The sequence below is a fragment of the Barbus barbus genome, assembly GCF_936440315.1.
Source record: "Barbus barbus genome assembly, chromosome: 45".
In the NCBI taxonomy this organism is placed as follows: domain Eukaryota; kingdom Metazoa; phylum Chordata; class Actinopteri; order Cypriniformes; family Cyprinidae; genus Barbus; species Barbus barbus.
The window spans coordinates 22,149,024-22,168,417 of NC_136723.1; the positions used below are offsets into that span (position 1 = coordinate 22,149,024).

Consider the following 19,394-nt stretch of genomic DNA (forward strand, 5'->3'; position numbering starts at 1 on the left):
CCGAACGTCTACAGGGAGACGGAAGATTAGAGGATAATGTGTTTAGATCATCGTACAGCCAGTCTTATCAATTAGGCAGCTGTGCCATTGGGGAGGGACGTGCTTTAGTTCAGTCTGAAAGAGTGAGAAACCGTCAGACTGGAGTCTCACGCGCCTCTGGCGGCAGCTGTCAATCAAACAGACATGCCACGTTCTACACGATCATATCAGAGACTTTCAGAATGGATGCCGCTTTTGTTAAGACGTCCAGATGTTTGTGCACAACTCTATCTCACAAGGAAACATCACTTTTGCTAAATTTTTCCTTTGCACCACCAAAACTTTGTTTGCCAATGCAGAACTCAATGCCACAGTGCTAGGGTGTTTTAAATGGTTGCTAGGTTGTTGTTAAAAGTATTTTTTTTTTTTACTGTGTTGTCTCTGCATATTGCTCAGATCCTCAGGTCATCCAACATGTAGATGAGTTTGTTTCTTCATCAGATTTGGAGAAATACAGTATCACCAATGGATGCTCTGCAGTGAATGGGTGCCGTCAGAATGAGAGGCCAAACAGCTAATAAAAACATCACAATAATCCACAAGTAATCCACAGTCCACTCCAGTCCGTCATTTAATATCCTGTGAAGCCAAAACCTGCGGGTTTGGAAGAAATAAATCCATCAAGACATTTTTAACTTTAAACCATTGCTTCTGGCTAAAATATGAGTCCATGATCCATAAAATAGCTTTTTCCATTGAAAAAAATGTCCATCTCCTGTTGTCCTCTCACATCAGCATTTTTTTTTTAGCTGTTTTGGACTATTTTTGCTTGATCTGTGCATATTTCTCTCTTGATTCAAGCAAGATGACTTTTTCACTGGAGAAATTAAGATTATGGATGAAGGACTTGTATTGTAGCTGGAATGGTTTGAAGCTAAAAACTTCTTAATCATGGGTTTGTTTCACAAACGCGCAGCTTTTGTCTTCACAAGACATTAATTGATCGACTGGAGTGGTGTGGATTGCTTGTTGATTATTGTGATTTTAGTTATCAGCTGTTTGGACTCTCATTCTGACGGCACCCATTCACTGCAGAGGATCCATTGGTGATCTTTCTCCAAATCTGATGAAGAAACAAACTCATCTACATCTTTTATGGGCGTGAGGGTGTCAGCAAATGCTCATTTTTGGTCAAACTATTCCTTTATCTTCCAAATGACATACTAAAGCCTTAAGTATGTATACACTCTTGTGCATGTGCATTTGTGCATGTGCACAAGTGTTTCAGGCCGTAGAGTGGAGAAAATGAAAAGAAACACGAGTCAGCTGATAGTACGGCGTGTGTGTGTTTCGTGAGTGTAGAAATAGTAGCTTTTCATGGCCTTCCTCCCTGGTGACTCAGTTTGGTGTTTGTGTTTGTGTGTGTGTGTGTGATGTATAGACAGTTCTGGAGCGCTGCAGATGGAGTGTGTGTGTGTGTGTGTGTGTGTGTGTGCGCGCTGATGCATTCCACTCTTAATTGATTGCAGGCTGGCCGTGCTGTATGCTGATGAAGGGCTCTCTGCAGCCGAACCCCTGAGAAACGCTGCATTCCACGCCACAAACACACACACACATGCTCGGACACACAAACACACATCTCAAAAACACATAAATACTCACACATGCACCATTAGGCAGCACTGGGGGCGCAAGACTATAAGCTACTCCTCATATGAAGCAGGACGGCTTGACACCTACAGTCCAGCTGTCCTTTTAAAACACATTCAACAGTATTTTTGACTTGTTTAGCAGTAAAAATATCTAAATATTCTTTAAACAAGACACATTTGCTTGGAGCAGATTGCATAAGATATTAATATGAATATAATTAATATGAACACTTGTTTTAAGTGTAATTAAATGTAACCTTACTAAATTTAGATTTAGATTTAATATTTGCCAGTGGGGTGAGGAAAAAAAAAAGAAGATATTTTATTAAAACAAGTTATTACTTTTATACAATTTTAAGCTTGTATGTTTGCTTGTGATGTTGATTTCTGTTGCTTTAGGAATATTTACATATTTTATGGGAAAACAAAGTTAAAATTGCTTGCTAGAACTACACTGAGCTATTTAATGAGACGATATCTTGATTAATGTATAAATATTAGCTGATGTGGTTTTATTCTGCAGTTAATAGTGTTTTTCTGGCATAGCAACATCTAAATTCCAGTGACTGCATTAACTTTAAACAACTTCTAGAAATCTAGAAAACACAATAATTTAGCTGAAGACACAGGGACAAAAAGCATTTACTAAATATTTAGATTCAAAACAGAAGACGTTGATTGTTGACGTTGTTTGTCCAGTAAATCATTTATTTAATCATTAAATCATTTATTTGATCTGTAAAGTACACACTCACCGGCCACTTTATTAGGTACACGTGTTCAATTGCTTGGTAACACAAATTGCTAATCAGCCAATCACATGGCAACAACTCAATGCATTTAGGCATCTAGATGTGGTGAAGACGACTTGCTGAAGTTCAAACCGAGCATCAGAATGGGGAAGAAAGGGGATTTAAGTGACTTTGAACGTGGAATGGTTGTTGGTGCCAGACGGGCTGGTCTGAGTATTTAAAAAACTGCTGATCTACTGGGATTTTCACGCACAACCATCTCTAGGGTTTACAGAGAATGGTCCGAAAAAGAGAAAATATCCAGTGAGCGGCAGTTGTGTGGACGAAAATGCCTTGTTGATGTCAGAGGTCAGAGGAGAATGGGCAGACTGGTTAGAGATGATAGAAAGGCAACAGTAACTCAAATAACCACTCGTTACAACCAAGGTATGCAGAAGACCATCTCTGAACGCACAACACGTCGAACCCTGAAGCAGATGGACTACAGCAGCAGAAGACCACACCGGGTGCCGCTCCTGTCAGCTAAGAACAGGAAACGGAGGCTCACCAAAATTGGACAATAGAAGATTGGAAAATGTTGCCTGGTCTGATGAATCTCGATTTCTGCTGCGACATTCAGATGGTAGGGTCAGAATTTGGCGTAAAGAACATGAAAGCATGGATCCATCCTGCCTTGTCTCAACGGTTCAGGCTGGTGGTGGTGGTGTAATGGTGTGGGGGATATTTTCTTGGCACACTTTGGGCCCCTTAGTACCAATTGAGCATCGTTTAAACGCCACAGCCTACCTGAGTATTGTTGCTGACCATGTCCATCCCTTTATGACTACAGTGTACCCATCTTCTGATGGCTACTTCCAGCAGGATAATGCACCATGTCACAAAGCTCAAATCATCTCAGACTGGTTTTTTGAACATGACAATGAGTTCACTTTACTCAAATGGCCTCCACAGTCACCAGATCTCAATCCAATAGAGCATCTTTAGGATGTGGTGGAACAGGAGATTCGCATCATGGATGTGCAGCCGACAAATCTGCAGCAACTGCATGATGCTATCATGTCAATATGGACCAAAATCTCAGAGGAATGTTTCCAACACCTTGTTGAATCTATGCCATGAAGAATTAAGGCAGTTCTGAAGGCAAAAGGGGGTCCAACCCGGTACTAGCAAGGTGTACCTAATAAAGTAGCCAATGAGTGTATATTTAATATGTGAATTGATAAGTGAGTCATTTATTTAATCATTAAATCATGTGTTTGATCTGAAATATATTAAATCATATTTCATTTATTGAATCGTTTATTTGATTAGAGAATCATTTATCTGATCGGTGAATCGTTTATTTAATCATTTGTTCATGTATTTGATCTGTAAATCATATATTTCATTTATTGAATCATTTGTTTGATTAGTGAATCATATATGTGACCCTGGACCACAAAACCAGTCATTAGGGTCAATTTTTTTAAATTGAGATTTATATATCATCTGAAAGCTGAATAAGCTTTCCATTGATGTATGATGTTTGTTATGATAGGACAATATTTGGCCAAGAGTCAACTATGAATATCTGGAATCTGAGGGTGTAAAAAAATCAAAATATTGAGAAAATCAACCTTAAAAGTCCAAATAAAGTTCTTAGCAATGCATATTACATATCAAAAATTAAGTTTTGATATATTTACAGTAGTAAATTTACAAAATATCTTCATGGAACATTATCTTTACTTAATATCCTAATGATTTTTGGCATAAAAGAAAAATCAATAATTTTGACCCATACAATGTATTTTTGGCTATTGCTCCAAATATACCCCAGCGACTTAAAACTGCTTTTGTGCTCCAGGGTCACATATTTTGTTTATTTATTGTTTATTTGATTAGTATATCATATATTTATCTATCATTTAATTTTATTATGTCATCGTTTATTTCATCAGTGAATTGTTTAACCATTGAATCATATATTTGATCCATAAATAATATGTGAATCTGTATTTACTGTACATGAACCATGCTAGTGAATCAACTGACTGAAATGCATTTTGTAGCTCATAACTACTGTATTTGCTGCTAGAAAAAGCTACATTGAAAGCATTTCTATTACACTACTGAGAAACTTAAAGTTATAGCATCGCTACTTTTGTTTGTTCTCAAGACGTACGTCAAGCGCTGCACGCTGGTTTTCTCCCTGACAGCGTCAGCGAGTCTGTCAGACATGCGGTGGCAGCATCACAGACAGCCGTACACCGACGCTGTCTTTCCCTCCGCCACTGTGAACGAGAGCTTATCATTAGCCAGAAATACCACGTCACTCATACCACACACAAACTCGCACTTTCGATTGCTAAACGAGAACCAGACGGGCCGGCGAAAACACTGCGACTTCCAGTCTCTGTGATTCAGATTTCATTTATTTCCACTGCAAACACAACTGTGGAGACGTTCAAGTGCTTAGATTGGTTTTATGTTGCTCAAAGGCTCGTGTGACAGATAAGCGTTTCATCTCGGCTTGCTGTGATTTGATTAAAGGCAACAAGAAAATAAGCTTAGAAAGAAGCTGGTGTGTTTTAGGTGTGGAGGTCTGCTGCCCTCCGATGTCTGCGTCTGAGCCCTGCATCCAAACACACTGCTCTCATTAGGCATCATGTTTCTGTGTAGCGTGATAACACACATGCCAGTGTTTCTGTGTCAGGGCAGGTCAGTGCTTTATTATTAACACATGTGTGAGTAATGCACAAATTCTTGTTTTTGCCACGCAGCTGTACCGTGCGTCGGCTCTGTTCGAGACCATTCGTCATGAAGCGCAGCACAGCACCGACTACAAGCTCTCCCTGTTCGACCTGCAGACCTCCTCGTACCAGGCTCTCCAGAGGGTCCTTGTCAGCCTCGGTATAAATATTCTCCTCCTATTTCTATTTCTATGTTTATATCAAACATTATCCATCCGGAGCACAGAACAGCTTATCTGTGAATGTAAGGATTAATGTACAGTCCTTACAGCAAAGTAAAGCGTGTGTCGCTCTGCAGGGGTTTGTTTGGACGTTAAACTGCTTGTTATGTGGCTACACTGCAAAATGTGACTTGTTTACTAGTTAAAATCTTTGAAACAAGATATATTTATTTATTAGTGTATTTTGTTTATACTACACTGGTTTGTGGAAATGTGAAAAAATATATTATGCAATGTTGCTTCTGACGCAAGTTGCTGTTTTTTAAGGACTTTTTGATAAAAAAAAAAAAAACTCATTAAAATAGGAGTTTTCGATCTGTACTTGCCAGTAAATCAATATATGGACATGACATGCACTACTATTCAAAAGTTTGTGGTCGGTGAGATTTAGTGTTTTGAAAGCTGTCTCTTACGCTCACCAAAGCTGTATTGTGAAACATTTTTATAATTCAAAATAGCTGTTTTCTATTTGAATGCATTTTAAAGTGTAATTTATTCCTGTGATGCGCAGCTGAATGTTTTCAGCATCATTACTCCAGTCTTCAGTGTCACATGATCCTTCAGAAATCATTATAATATACTGATTAACTAGAAATAGTTATTATTATAAATGTATATAAAGCAGTTGTGCTGTTCCATATTTTTGTGGAAACTAATACATTTTTAGATAAAACAGAAAAATTATTAAAATAATCTCATTTGTTTGTAATGTAAACCTTTTATAATATTATAAAGACTTTTCTGTCAAGTTTAAGCATTTTAACGTGTCCTTTCTGAAAAAGGATTAATTTCCTACCGAAAAAGTCTTACTAACACAAACTTTTGAATGGTATTGTATATATTGATCTGGGTTTTCCCCTTTTTCCATATAATTAATGTATTACCAGACTGTCACGATCCAAAAAGCATCATAAAAACACAATAAAAGTAGCTCCTTTGCTAGTTTTCTGAAGTTATACGATAGCTTTACGTGATGAACAGACCAAAATGAAGTAACGCTTCACCAGTTGAACACATAAGGTTTATTTTGGCCATTATGGTTTATACCTGTGGTAGAAATCACTGCTTTCTGTGGCCTGCAGTTCATTGCATATGCATAAAAAGCTCAAAGATCTCTAGAAATGAAGTTAGAAGTGCTTGGATGTATTCATGGGTTTATGTAGACCAGCGCTGACCTCTGACCTCCACTCAGGTCACCATGATGAAGCTCTGGCCGTGGCGGAGCGCGGACGCACTCGGGCCTTTGCTGACCTGCTGGTGGAGAGACAGACGGGCCAGCAGGACTCTGACCCCTACACGCCCGTGACCGTGGAGCACATCCTGGACACTGTGAACGGGCAGCGGGCGCTGGTGCTCTACTTCTCTCTGGCGGCAGGATACCTGTACAGCTGGCTCCTGGCCCCCGGCTCCGGTAAGACACTCTGGTTCAAACCTCACAAAGGGTTGTTAAATGAACTCCCAACACGCCCTTGCACAAGCCCAAATACAGAGTAATGTTCTGCATAACTTTATGCCATCTTAAAAACCTATCACAAAAGAGGATGGAGGGCCCTATGAGGTATGTATTCTGTTCAGTTGTAGCGATCGAAAAACATGCCTGATAGAAATCATGAAACATTTAAAATTTAACAACAATTTATTAAAAGTGTAACAAATTATACTTTATGGCCCTTTGAAATCTTTTTTTTTTTTTTTCTCCAAATTAATTTTTTTCTTTTCTTTTTTTCTTAATTTTTTCATTTTTAAATAACATTTTAGTAATCATAAAGCATGTGTAATTAATTAAAATGATAAAACTTACATAATTTAACAACAATTTATTTAAAAATGTTTGGAAAAAGTAGTGTTTTGGTCCTATGAAATCTGTTGGTTTTTTTTCTGAAATTCCGTTTTTTTTTCTCCCAAATTCTGTATTTTCTGCTTTAATTTTTGTCTTTTTTGCAGTAAAATTTTAGTAAACAAAAAGCATGTCGTAAACAGTCTAACAACAATTTATTAAAAAAGCATGTATAATTAATTAAAACTATAAAATTACATGATTTAATAACAATTTATTTAAAATGCTCAAAAACCATGTCTAATCAGTTTAATTCATAAAAATTTAACAATGTAATATATATATATATTTATATATTTACAATTATAGGGCTCTATGAAATGTTTTATTTTTCAGAAATTCTGTGTCTGCACTTTTGGGTTTTATATTTAATATTTTATAAATTTTTATTTAATTATATATTTTTTTTAAGATTTATTTTTGGCATATATATTTTTAATGAAACTAGACCTTATTACGATTTGATCAAGTGTACAGGCCTACTTCTGATTTATTTATCCAAAATTCTGTGGCATTCTGCATCATAGAGTAAATTCCATTTTTATAACTGGATTCTATGATTCTCTTCAGGTTTTCCATTGAAATCTTAGGATCCTAAACACAGATTAAAGACTAAGAGTGCAGTAGTGTGTGGTGTGTGTGGAGGCGGTGATGTGTGTGTGTGTGTGTGTGTGTGGGGTGATGGAGGTGTCAGACAGACACAGCACACATCTGAACAGTTCATCAGAGCTCTATCCGGAGACACGCTGAGACGCTGTCTGTCTGTTTGAAAACAGACCAACACCGCCGCTAAGATCAATAAGACACTCTGATCTGTGAAACTGATGCCTTTCTTGTGCTATAAAGGTACATTTCTGTACCATTTTATGCTAATTAAAAAAAAAAAAATCTTATTTTAAGAATTAATTAAAAAAATATACTGTTTTAAAAGCTATCAAAAGTTGATGTCAGCTATTTTAAGCCATTTACTCAAAAGGCATCTGTTATACACCCAAACACGCCATAAGTTTGGTTGAACCACATCCTACAACAGAAACAATTATTTGATCAAATCTGGAGTTGCTTCAATGGCAGGAATACACACACACACACACACACGCACATGCTCAGTTGATCGGTGTGTTTGTCGCTGTCGTATTCCTCACACCTTCTGTTCCCCGCGGCTTCATTGTGCCGCCTGCTGTTTGGTGAAGCTGGTAAAAAGCTGTGAATTAACACAAAGCGGCAGTACCACCTGCCTCCATAATCCCACCCCTCACAACCACACACACGTAAAACACACACTAAGGGTGTTACCGTTATGCAGTTTTTATTTTAATGCTGTTTTATTTGAATACATATTTAAATTTTAACAATGTTTAGAATTTTTACAGACATAAATATATTTAATTATATTTTGGTATATTCAGTTTTTTTTATATTTGTGATGTATTTTTTCTTTAAGGTTTATGTGTGTATGTAAATGGCACATTTTTACATTCCATATTTAAAGCGTTATTTAAATTTTTCATATATACAGTTTTTTCCTCATTAAAGTTTATATTACATTTACACTTTATTGATTTTATTTGATTGTTTTAAATATATAGCAATATAGCAAAAAGTGTGTGTGTGTGTGTTTTATTTTATTATATTACATTTTATATTTTAAATATGTATTTTTATATTTTTATTTCATTTTCTTATACAAATGTAACATTTTCACATTTCTATATTTTTATGGGTGTAGTTTTGTTATTGTTATTTTTATTTTTCATAGTTATATTTAAGCTAAATATTAAGCCAACAATTCTGATTTTATTTTATTTATTTGTTTATTTATATTTATTTGTGTATTTTTGTCTATATATTTATGCAACATACTTTTAGTTTCAGATTTTTTTTTTTTTCATTCAAAAAAGTGTCTGACTAATATTATGACAAATATTTTGAAATCAATCGTTTTCATTTTCATAGTTTTAGTATACTAAGATACCCTGGACATGCACTCACACACGACTGCACACATCTTCATCTAGATCTCCAATATTTTTCAATATTTATTCTAGCATTGGCGTCTGTAACAGAAAGACAAGCTAATGCAATCAAACAGACATATGTCTGAAAACGGGGAGTACTTTTGCTCATTTACAATATTCACCTAACTAGATTTCAGCCTCTCGCAGGAGAGCGCTGACCTTGCTTGTGACTCTTGTGTGGCTCTGTACGTTATTCTAACTCCATTATTACGCAAAGCATGCACGTTATGTCTGAAACACTGATGCTCTCAGGAGTTTGAGCGCATTCGTTCCGGTCTGAACTCTGCTGGATGATCGTTTTTTTACATCTGACCTTTAAGTTTGATCATTTTAAGATTGAACTACTTTACCATTTGTGAAATCAGAAAGCTCTTGTAGTGCACTGCTTTTATAAAACATCACCAGCAGTAATATTCACCATTAATCACCATTGATATCATCTCTGTGCCAATCAGCATGAGCTCTGCTCTCCATCTCACAGGTATCCTGAAGTTTCATGAGGTGTATCTGGGCGAGGGTGCGTTGGATGGCGGTACGTCAGACTTCCAGGAGGGTGGTGGCGGGTCTTTGCTTGCGGGTGGTGGCTGTGGAGGCTCGTCTCTGGAGCAGCACATCAGTAATGCGCGGGAAGCTCTGGGTGTGGACTCATACTACAGCAGGTGAATGCTTTAATCACACAGCCTCCATACACCATGATTACACACACCACAGCTAAATTCTGTTGTCAGTTCACCTTTTATGTTACACTTTATATTCCATTCATTTATTAAATATATTTAAATCATTTTTGACTGTTATTTGTGGTTTAAAAGGAGTTTCTCAATTTATGTAATCTGGTGATGTAATCTAGGGCATAGCTAGGTTGTTGCTAGGGTGTACTGGATGTTAGGGTGTTGCTAGGTGGTTGCTAGGGTGTACTAGATGTTTGTTAGGCCCTCGCTAGGTAATTTCAAGGGTGTACTGATGTTATGGTGTTGCTATGGTGTTCCTAATGTTTTTTAGGGTGTTGCTACGTAATTTCAAGGGTGCACTGAATTTTGGAGCATTGATAGGTGGTACTATGGCGTTCCTAGTGTTTGTTAGGGTGTTGCTAGGTGATTTCGACCTGCCTATCTCAATCCGAGCAACTGAGTCTTTAGCCATTTTCAGAAAACATCTAAAGAACATCTTTTTCGCCATCACCTTGCTATGTGCACTGTGCTAGACTAGTCACAGCACTTGTATATTGTCGCTCTCTCGTTGGTCTGTTTTCTTCTACTTTGTAAGTCGCTTTGGATAAAAGTGACTGCCAAATGACTATGTAAATGTAAATTTCAAGCATGTACTGGATGTTAGAGCATTGCTAGGTGGATGCTATGTTGTTAATGTTTGTTAGGGTATTGCTAGTGTGTTGTTAGGTGCTTGCTAGGGCATACTTTTTGTTAGGATATTGTTAAGTGGTTGCTATGGTGTTCAGAGCTTTGCTAGGTTGTTGCTGGGGTGTACTGGATGTTAGGTTGTTGCTAGTGTGTACTAGGTGTTTGTTAGGCCCTCGCTAGGTGGTTGCTAGGGTGTACTGGATGATAGGGTGTTGCCAGGTGAATGCTAGGGTTTTCTGGATGTTTAAGCATTGATAGGTGTTGCTAGCATGTACTAGATGTTTGTTAGGGTGTCACTAGGTGGTTGCTAAGGTGCACTAGATATTTGTTTGGGCATTGCTAAGAGGTTGCTTGGGTTTTATGTATGTTTGATAGGGTGTAATAATGTTGCTAGGTGGGTTCTAGGGTGTACTGGATGTTAGAACGTTGCTAAGTGGTTGGTATGTTGTTCCTATTGTTTGTTAGGGTGTCGCTAGGTAATTTTAAAGGTGCACTGAATGTTAGAGCATTGATAGGTGGTTGCTATGGTGTTCCTAGTGTTTGTTAGGGTGTTACTAGGTAATTTCAAGGGTGTACTGGATGCTAGAGCATTGCTAGGTGGTTGCTATGGTGTTCCTAATGTTTGTTAGGGTGTCGCTAGGTAATTTTAAGGGTGCACTGAATGTTAGAGCATTGATAGGTGGTTGCTATGGTGTTCTTAATGTTTTTTAGGGTTTTGCTAGGTAATTTCAAGTGTGTATTGGATGTTAGAGCATTGCTGGGGTTGCTATGGTGTTCTTACTGTTTGTTAGGGTGTTGCTAAGTGGATTCTAGGGTGTTCTGGATGTTAGAGCATTGTTAGGTGGTTCCTAGGGTGTTAGGGTGTCGCTAGGTGGTTGCTCATTATTACAAAAATATTTAAAAATAGTTTTGTGTTTGTTATGATAGATTTTATGAGATAATTTTTGTAATGTTTAAACTTTGCAAATATATGTTTGCAAAACTTTGAACAAAATAATGTTACTCCCTTTGTTTCTTAGTTTTGTAAAATAAAAGTAAATGAATTAAGCAGCATCTTGTTAAATCTCTCTATTTCAGTTTGTTTTAGGGTTTTATAAAATACGGATGACTGTTGAAAGGCGAGATTTAAGAATATGCAATTCCCAAACAAATATTACAGTAGAAGTGCAGCAGAGCGCAACTTTGCTCATGTTAGTGTGAATGTCTGCATCCTCCTAAATATACCCTGATGGATGCGGTCCTTGAGTGCAGCGGGGTGGAGTGTGCAAGTGTGCGCGTTCATGCCCTGCAGGAAGCACATCTCAGCGCTCAGCGATGCTGTCATACGCCGCAGCGGAGCTGAAGGCCACAGCACACTGATCTCTGGCTCTGTGGCGCTAACCGGGTAGCAGCTGAGGAGTTACTCACCTCTCGCATGGAGGAAGCTCTGCTGGTGTTGAGTTCACTCTGACATGTAATTAGGTGAAGACGCTGGCAGGTTTGGAGGAGCAGAATGCAGAGAGAAGGATGGTAGAACGTCAGAAGCTCTTGGTGTGAATTAAGCAGCAGCCTGAAACAAAGGCCATTATTGTACGTGCGTAGAAAGCCGCCGGTGCCAGTGCATTAGTCACTAGAGGCGTGATGGCTTCTCCCAGCGAGCTCTGCGCTCATCCCTGCCCATTAAAGGATAATTTAGCTCTTGACTGAGGGGCTGCGAGCAATCTTTTCCACTTGGTTGGGTGCAATATGCCACCTTTGAAGACCCCATTCATTGTGCAGAAAGAAAAAGGCACGAAATGGAATTGTGATACCCGCGACCGGCTGCAATATGAGTGATTATGGCTCGTTTAGCGAGACCTCTTGCACCCTTTAGTTAAGACGGATACGTGTGTGTTGACTGGAGTGCTGCTCGTGAGATTCATTAGAATAGCTCTGTGATTAATGCACGGACTGCTCACGTGACTGGTGTTTGCCCATGCAAACCCCACCGCCATGAAGGGTGGTTGTCAGGACTGTATAGTTGCTAGGTGCAAATGAGCCCATGCCCAAGTGTCATATTCCGGACTCTAGATATAATGGATATGATAGTTTTCACCTCCGAGTAGAAAATTATGAGATAAGGTTTAATACAAAAAAGTAGTCATATTGGAAGATATATTGTCATATGGATATATATAGAGTCATATTTGGAGTCACACTGTGATATAAAAAGATATAACAGGAAAAATGTAATGTCATATTTTGAGATATACCTGTATAAAGTCATAATTCAAGATATGTTAAGATATACTTTGAGATACATAGTAAAATTGTGAGATATAAAGTCATAATTTCAGATGAAGTCATATTGTGAGATATATAGTAATATTATGAGATAAATTATAATATTTCAAGATATATGAAGTCATATTGTGAGATATATGGTAATATTATGAGATATATAAAGTCATATTTCAAGATTGACTAAATATCTCATTATATTATTTCACAATGTGAAGTATTGTCATACTTATTCAGAGGTCACATTGTGAGATATTTAGTAATAGCATGATATATAGTAATATGTCCAGAAATATTGTTATAATGCGAGATGTGAAGTCATATTGCAAAATGTATATAGTATTATGGTTAACTAAATACCTTGATAGTATTATGATTAACTAAATTAAATTGAGATTTATACATCTTTTGAAAGCAAAATAAATAAGCTTTCCATTGATGTATGGTTTGTTATGATAGGACAATATTTGGCCGAGATACACCTATTTGAAAATCTGGAATCTGAGGGTGCAAAAAAATCTAAATACTGAGAAAATCGCCTTTTAAGTCCAAATGAAGTTCTTGGCAATGCATATTACTAATAAAAAATTAAGTTTTGATATATTTACAGTTGGAAATTTACAAAATATCTTCATGGAACATGATCTTTTCTTAATATCCGTATGATTTTTGTCATAAAAGAAAATCGATAGTTTTGACCCATACAATGTATTTTTGGCTATTGCTACAAATATATCCCAGCGACCGTATGTTTTGCATCTTTGTCGCCATCTCTGTTTGAAAAATTGGAATTGCAGCTTTTTGCGGAATTATCTTCCGTGCGTGGGGTTGTGAGTTGGCATGGCTCCAGCGCGGATGAATCCAATGTTTTGAGCAGTATGTGTGTCGGTCAGTCACCGCACCGGTGTGGATATTTACTGTAGTTCGCAATCACAGATTCTAGCCTACGTCTTAGAATATATGACCCAAATAAGAATTTTCACCGTATATTGTCATATGAACAAGCAAGTAACAAATCTGCCACGTTTGTTCTGACCAACTGAGGAAAAAAAAGCAAAGTCATAATGTAAGGTATATTGTAACATTGTGAGATACATGAAGTCATAATGTAAGGTACAGTGGTGTGAAAAAGTGTTGGCCCCCGTCCTGATTTTTTATTGTTTTGCATGTTTGTCACACTTTAATGTTTCAGATCATCAAACAAATTTAAATATTAATCAAGGATAACACAAGTAAACACAACATGCCCCCTAAACCTAATAACTGGTTGGGCCACCCTTAGCAGCAACAACTGCAATCAAGCGTTTGCGATAACTTGCAATGAGTCTGTTACAGCGCTGTGGAGGAATTTTGGCCCACTCATCTTGGCAGAATTGTTGTAATTCAGCCACATTGGAGGGTTTTCGAGCATGAACTACATTTTTAAGGTCATGCCACAGCATCTCAATAGGATTCAGGTCAGGACTTTGACTAGGCCACTCCAAAGTCTTCATTTTGTTTTTCTTCAGCCATTCAGAGGTGGATTTGCTGGTGTGTTTTGGATCATTGTCCTGCTGCAGAACCCAAGTTCGCTTCAGCTCGAGGTCACGAACAGATGGCCGGACATTGTCCTTCAGGATTTTTTGGTAGACAGCTGAATTCATGGTTCCATTTATCACAGCAAGTCTTCCAGGTCCTGAAGCAGCAAAACAGCCCCAGACCATCACACTACCACCACCATATTTTACTGTTGGTATGATGTTCTTTTTCTGAAATGCTCCGTTACTTTTACGCCAGATGTAATGGGACACACACCTTCCAAAAAGTTCAACTTTTGTCTCGTCAGTCCACGGAGTATTTTCCCAAAAGTCTTGGGGATCATCAAGATGTTTTCTGGCAAAACTGAGACCAGCCTTTATGTTCTTTTTGCTCAGCAGCGGTTTTCGTCTTGGAGCTCTTCCATGCAGGCCATTTTTGCCCAGTCTCTTTCTTATGGTGGAGTCATGAACACTGACCTTAACTGAGGCAAGTGAGGCCTGCAGTTCATTAGATGTTGTTGTGGGGTCTTTTGTGACCTCTTGGATGACATCGTTGCGCTCTTGGGGGGGGGGGGGGGGGGGGGGGGGGGGCACTTTTTCACACGGGGCCATGTGGGTTTGGATTTTGTTTTCCCTTCATAAAAAAAACCCTTCATTTAAAAACTGCATGTTGTGTTTACTTGTGTTATCTTTGATTAATATTTAAATTAGTTTGATGATCTGAAACATTAAAGTGTGACAAACATGCAAAAAATCATCATCTAGCAGGTGAAAATCATAAGCCTTATTATCTCCTCTTCAGGAAGACACATGATTTGAGGAATCATTCATGTCTGTGGGACAAGTGGTACAGGATGACTTGCACATTAACGATGGATATGCTTGAAAGTTTGATCATATCATTAACCCTCAGTATGAGCTGTAGTAACAATGATAGATGACCTGGCAAACACCACTAATTAGGGCATTTCACACCACAGTGTCTAGTGCTTTCCCAGATCCATTTGAGTTTGTTTGCTTGCCATATAAGCTGCGGTCTGAGTTATGGTTTATAAACCAATTCGGCCTAATTTGCAGAAATAAACTGCTGTTGATGATTTATAATTTGCATATTATAGACTAATGCATTCTTATTGCTGCTTGTCTCAGCAGAAACGGCTTTCAAACGCATTCGCAGCAGACAGCGAGTTCAATTTTAGTCGGCTGGTAAACAGCTTCCGCCTGTGCTCACTGTGTTTTTCCTGCGGCGTAATCAAACTCAGACCCAGTGTGAACAACCTTAGTTAACCTACCTGATCAGGTTTGAGAGCCGCTCACTATAGGAAGGTTTTCCTTTCAGAGCATCCTCGCATATCTCTGCCTGCCACACATGGCCCACGGCGCTGTCTCCACATCTGAGCCATCTTAATTTCCAATGCACACTTCCCAAACAGATCCACCCGAGGCCGCATCCACAACAGCTCAGGTGCAGGAGCGCATACGGACAGGTCGCAGATGCAAGCGTTTGCCCCATGACTGGGTCGAAGTCTGTCACTTTAAGCACAAATATATGAAGAGCAGATCTCATTTTCCGGCTCCTCCGGTGCTTTTCATTTCTGGTTGGCACCAAAATGAGATTATTCCCATCCTACAGGGTTGTACCCTAACAAAGAATTAAATTAACATTTCAACAGGATTTGGGACGGCTTCCGTCTCGAGAGGGAGTGCAACGGGCGCCGGAACATGTTTGCGGAGATAAAGAATGCAAAATGAGAAGAATGTTGGTGCTCTGACATTTTGGAATAGTTCAGAAATCTAGGGAAGAGGATTAGCAGACATTCCATTTCATTCTCAGAGTAAAGGGCTTAAACAAACGCTAGCTAATGAGCTATTCAGACGTCTGTAGAGCATTCAGTATATAGTCAGTGTAATAAGATAAGTCATATTGTGAGATAAATAGTAATATTATGAGATAGAAGTTATATTTTGAGATATTTAATTCATTGTGAAATGCATAGTCATAATTTGAGATATATGAAATATATGATATATATTCATAGGAATATGAGATATTTAAAGTTATAATTTAACGTATGTCATTGTGAGATATATAGTAACATTATGAGATATATTAAGTCATATTTTGAGATATTAAGTCATATTGCGACTTAATTTGGTCATATTGTGAAATATATATTTATAACATATTTTGTCATATTGTGAAATATATAGTCATATTTTGACATGAAATAAATGTGAGATATGAAGTAATATGATTTATATTCATAGGGATATGAGATATTTAAAGTTAAATTTTGAGACAAAGGCATATTGTGAGATACATAGTAATATTATGCAATACATGATCCTGTTTTGAGAAATATTAAGTCAATGTGAGATTAGTCATATTATGAGATACATAGTAATATTATGAGATATAGTAATTTGGAAAAATATGAAGTTAATGTAAAATATGAAGTTATATTATGATATGTAGTCATATAATGAGACATAGTCATAATTTGAGAAATATTATGTGTGAGATGTATCTAGTAGTATGAGATATATAGTAATATTGAGATGTATATAGTATTATGAGATATATAAAGTCGTATAGAAATAAATAAAGCCATGTTGTGAAATATATAATAGTATTATGCGATATATAGTCAAGATGTGAGATATAATGCCATATGATGTTGTAATGTGTATATATAATATGATATATATAAAGTTATATTTTGAGATACATTAAGTGATTGTGAGATGTGCAGTAATATTAGGCTATATATTCATATTTTGAAGTCATATGAGATATAAGTCATTGAGATGAAGTCTTAATTTGAGATGAATAAAGTCATCTTGTAAAAATTCAGATGATATTATGCATACAGTAATATGAGATATCTAAAGTTAAATTTCGATATATAGGGAAGAGGATAAGCAGACGTTCCCTTTCATTCTCAGAGCAAAGTGTTTAAACAAACACACGCTAACGAGCTATTCAGACGTCTACTGAGCATTCGAATCTCTTCATATCGACATGTTTTAATGCCATCTGATAATGCATCCAAAATAATCAGCGGAACATCTGCGTCGTGCATTAGGTGCAAATGAAGAGCGTTTTGTGTGTAATTGAGGTGAGGTGGATAAAACCTTATTAACCCAATAGAGGAATCCAAGTGTGTTGTCTCAGATGAGTCAGATTGCTGAAGAGATCTGTTTTTTCATTAAAGCTAATCAGAGAAATTTGCTCACATGTTCTCCAGACGCAGAGAGACTCGTGAGTAATTATCTGTGATTGTGGCTGCCGTTGTGCTCGAGTTGTTTGGTCGTTTGTAAAATTGTTTGTTATTTTGCGTTGCATCTCAATGGACGCCAGGAATGAAAAGTCAACAAACATGTGCATGAATGGATATAAAAGCGAGTGTGTTTGACAGCGGTATTGATAAGTGGGAGCGTTTCATCGCTCAGATGTTGTGCTTTCAACGCTGAAGAAACTTAATTGAGTTAGCAGTTATGTTTCTTTGTGTCAGAGAAATAAAAAAAGACAAATGAGTCAGTAGAATCAAGTATTTCAGGGTGTGACAATATTCTTTGGCAGAAGTGATGTTTATAGTTATTGTTGTCGTTTTACATCGTGAAATTATTTATTGGACTTGTTTTTTACATCAAAAAAGCAATAAAGTCGAGTTTCTCTGCAGTACCATGTTTTGTACCCAACAGCTTCCCTCAACTGTGGTAAAAGCAGTGTAACACATGCTGCTTGAATAAATCACATTATGTGTTTCAGAGCCTGTTCCAGCAGCGAGACGGAGAGCGAAGCTGGAGACCTTCTGGACCAGCAGTTTGAAGAACTCAATAATAAACTCAACTCAGTGACCGACCCGACCGGCTTCTTGAGGATGGTTTCCAGAAACAACCTCTTCAACAGGTCAGACACACAACAATCATCGTAGAAAGTGGCTCAGAAATCTCTTAAATATCGTTAAGATCTTTCTGAAAGTGTTTTTGAGACCTAAAAAGTGTTCTTTTTAGTATAATGAAAGTAAAACGAGGTCCAAATGAAATAAACAGGAGGAGGAGGAGGCCAAAATGGAAGTGTTTTATTGTCTGAAAATCCACCTCGGCTTGTTCATAAGACTTCATGAGACAAGTGGTAATCAAATGATTCATTCAAAAGAATGATTGTAGTGAATCAGATGTTATTGAATTGTTCTTTTGAGTTTTTTAGTTAATCGTTTGATAGCTGTTGGATTGTTTCAGAAGTTGCAGAATACAACACGAGTTGTGTTCACTGTTTTTATGGTGCAGTTGTTCCCTTTTTTGTTTCTGAGAGTATTTTTCAAGACTTGAATATATGTAACATCCTGTTCTTTTTAGTATAATGAAAGTGAACGAGGTCAAGTGGTTAAAATGACTAATTCCCTTTATTATCTTTATTGTTTGGACATTATATGATAGCTTTGTTCGAGGAAGAGTCCAAAATTGAAGTGTTTTATTCACTGAAAAAATACCTTGGCTCATTCACGAGAGTTTATTAGACAAGTAGTGATCAAACAATTTATTGAAAATATCCAAGTCAAAAGAACGATTCTAGAAGTAGAAGTTGAATCTTTTTAATGAATCATTTGATCCCGGTCACAGAATCAGTTTGAATGATTAATTCACTGATCTGGTTACTGGAAGTAAAAGTTCGGTCCGATTGCTTCAGAAGAGTTGTAATATAGCTCTTAAAATAGTAGAGTTGTGTAGACTATTTTTATGCCCTTCTTTGTTTCTAAAACGTTTTCAAGACCTAAACATGAAGTCAGCAAAGGTCTCATAAGCTGAGATTCATCATCATTTTGATAAGCTTTCCAGTCAAGCGCCAAAATTACTAATGAATGCCGTTGAGGACTCGTTCACAATCTTTGAAGTTTTCTGATATGAGACATTTCTGATATTCAGACATACTGAAAATACACATATTAATGATCTTAAGATAGATTTACTTGTGTAGCATCACACCAGAGAATCTGAAACTTGTCATTTAAACTTTTCTCAGTACATTGGTAAATCATTTCTTCTTGTTCTAGATGTTATTTTTT

General features: G+C 37.2%; 1 protein-coding gene across 2 annotated transcripts in view; it reads left to right on the forward strand.

Annotated features, from left to right (window-relative positions):
* LOC306864364 (tetratricopeptide repeat protein 28-like) overlaps nucleotides 1-19,394 on the forward strand; it is a 317,133-nt gene that overhangs the window by 281,639 nt on the left and 16,100 nt on the right. For both annotated transcript variants that reach the window (XM_079408353.1, XM_079408354.1), the window contains 4 exons: nucleotides 5,146-5,275; nucleotides 6,529-6,747; nucleotides 9,673-9,850; nucleotides 18,098-18,238. In XM_079408353.1, the coding sequence (XP_079264479.1) occupies nucleotides 5,146-5,275; nucleotides 6,529-6,747; nucleotides 9,673-9,850; nucleotides 18,098-18,238 (668 nt within the window). The remainder of the gene's footprint in view (nucleotides 1-5,145; nucleotides 5,276-6,528; nucleotides 6,748-9,672; nucleotides 9,851-18,097; nucleotides 18,239-19,394) is intronic.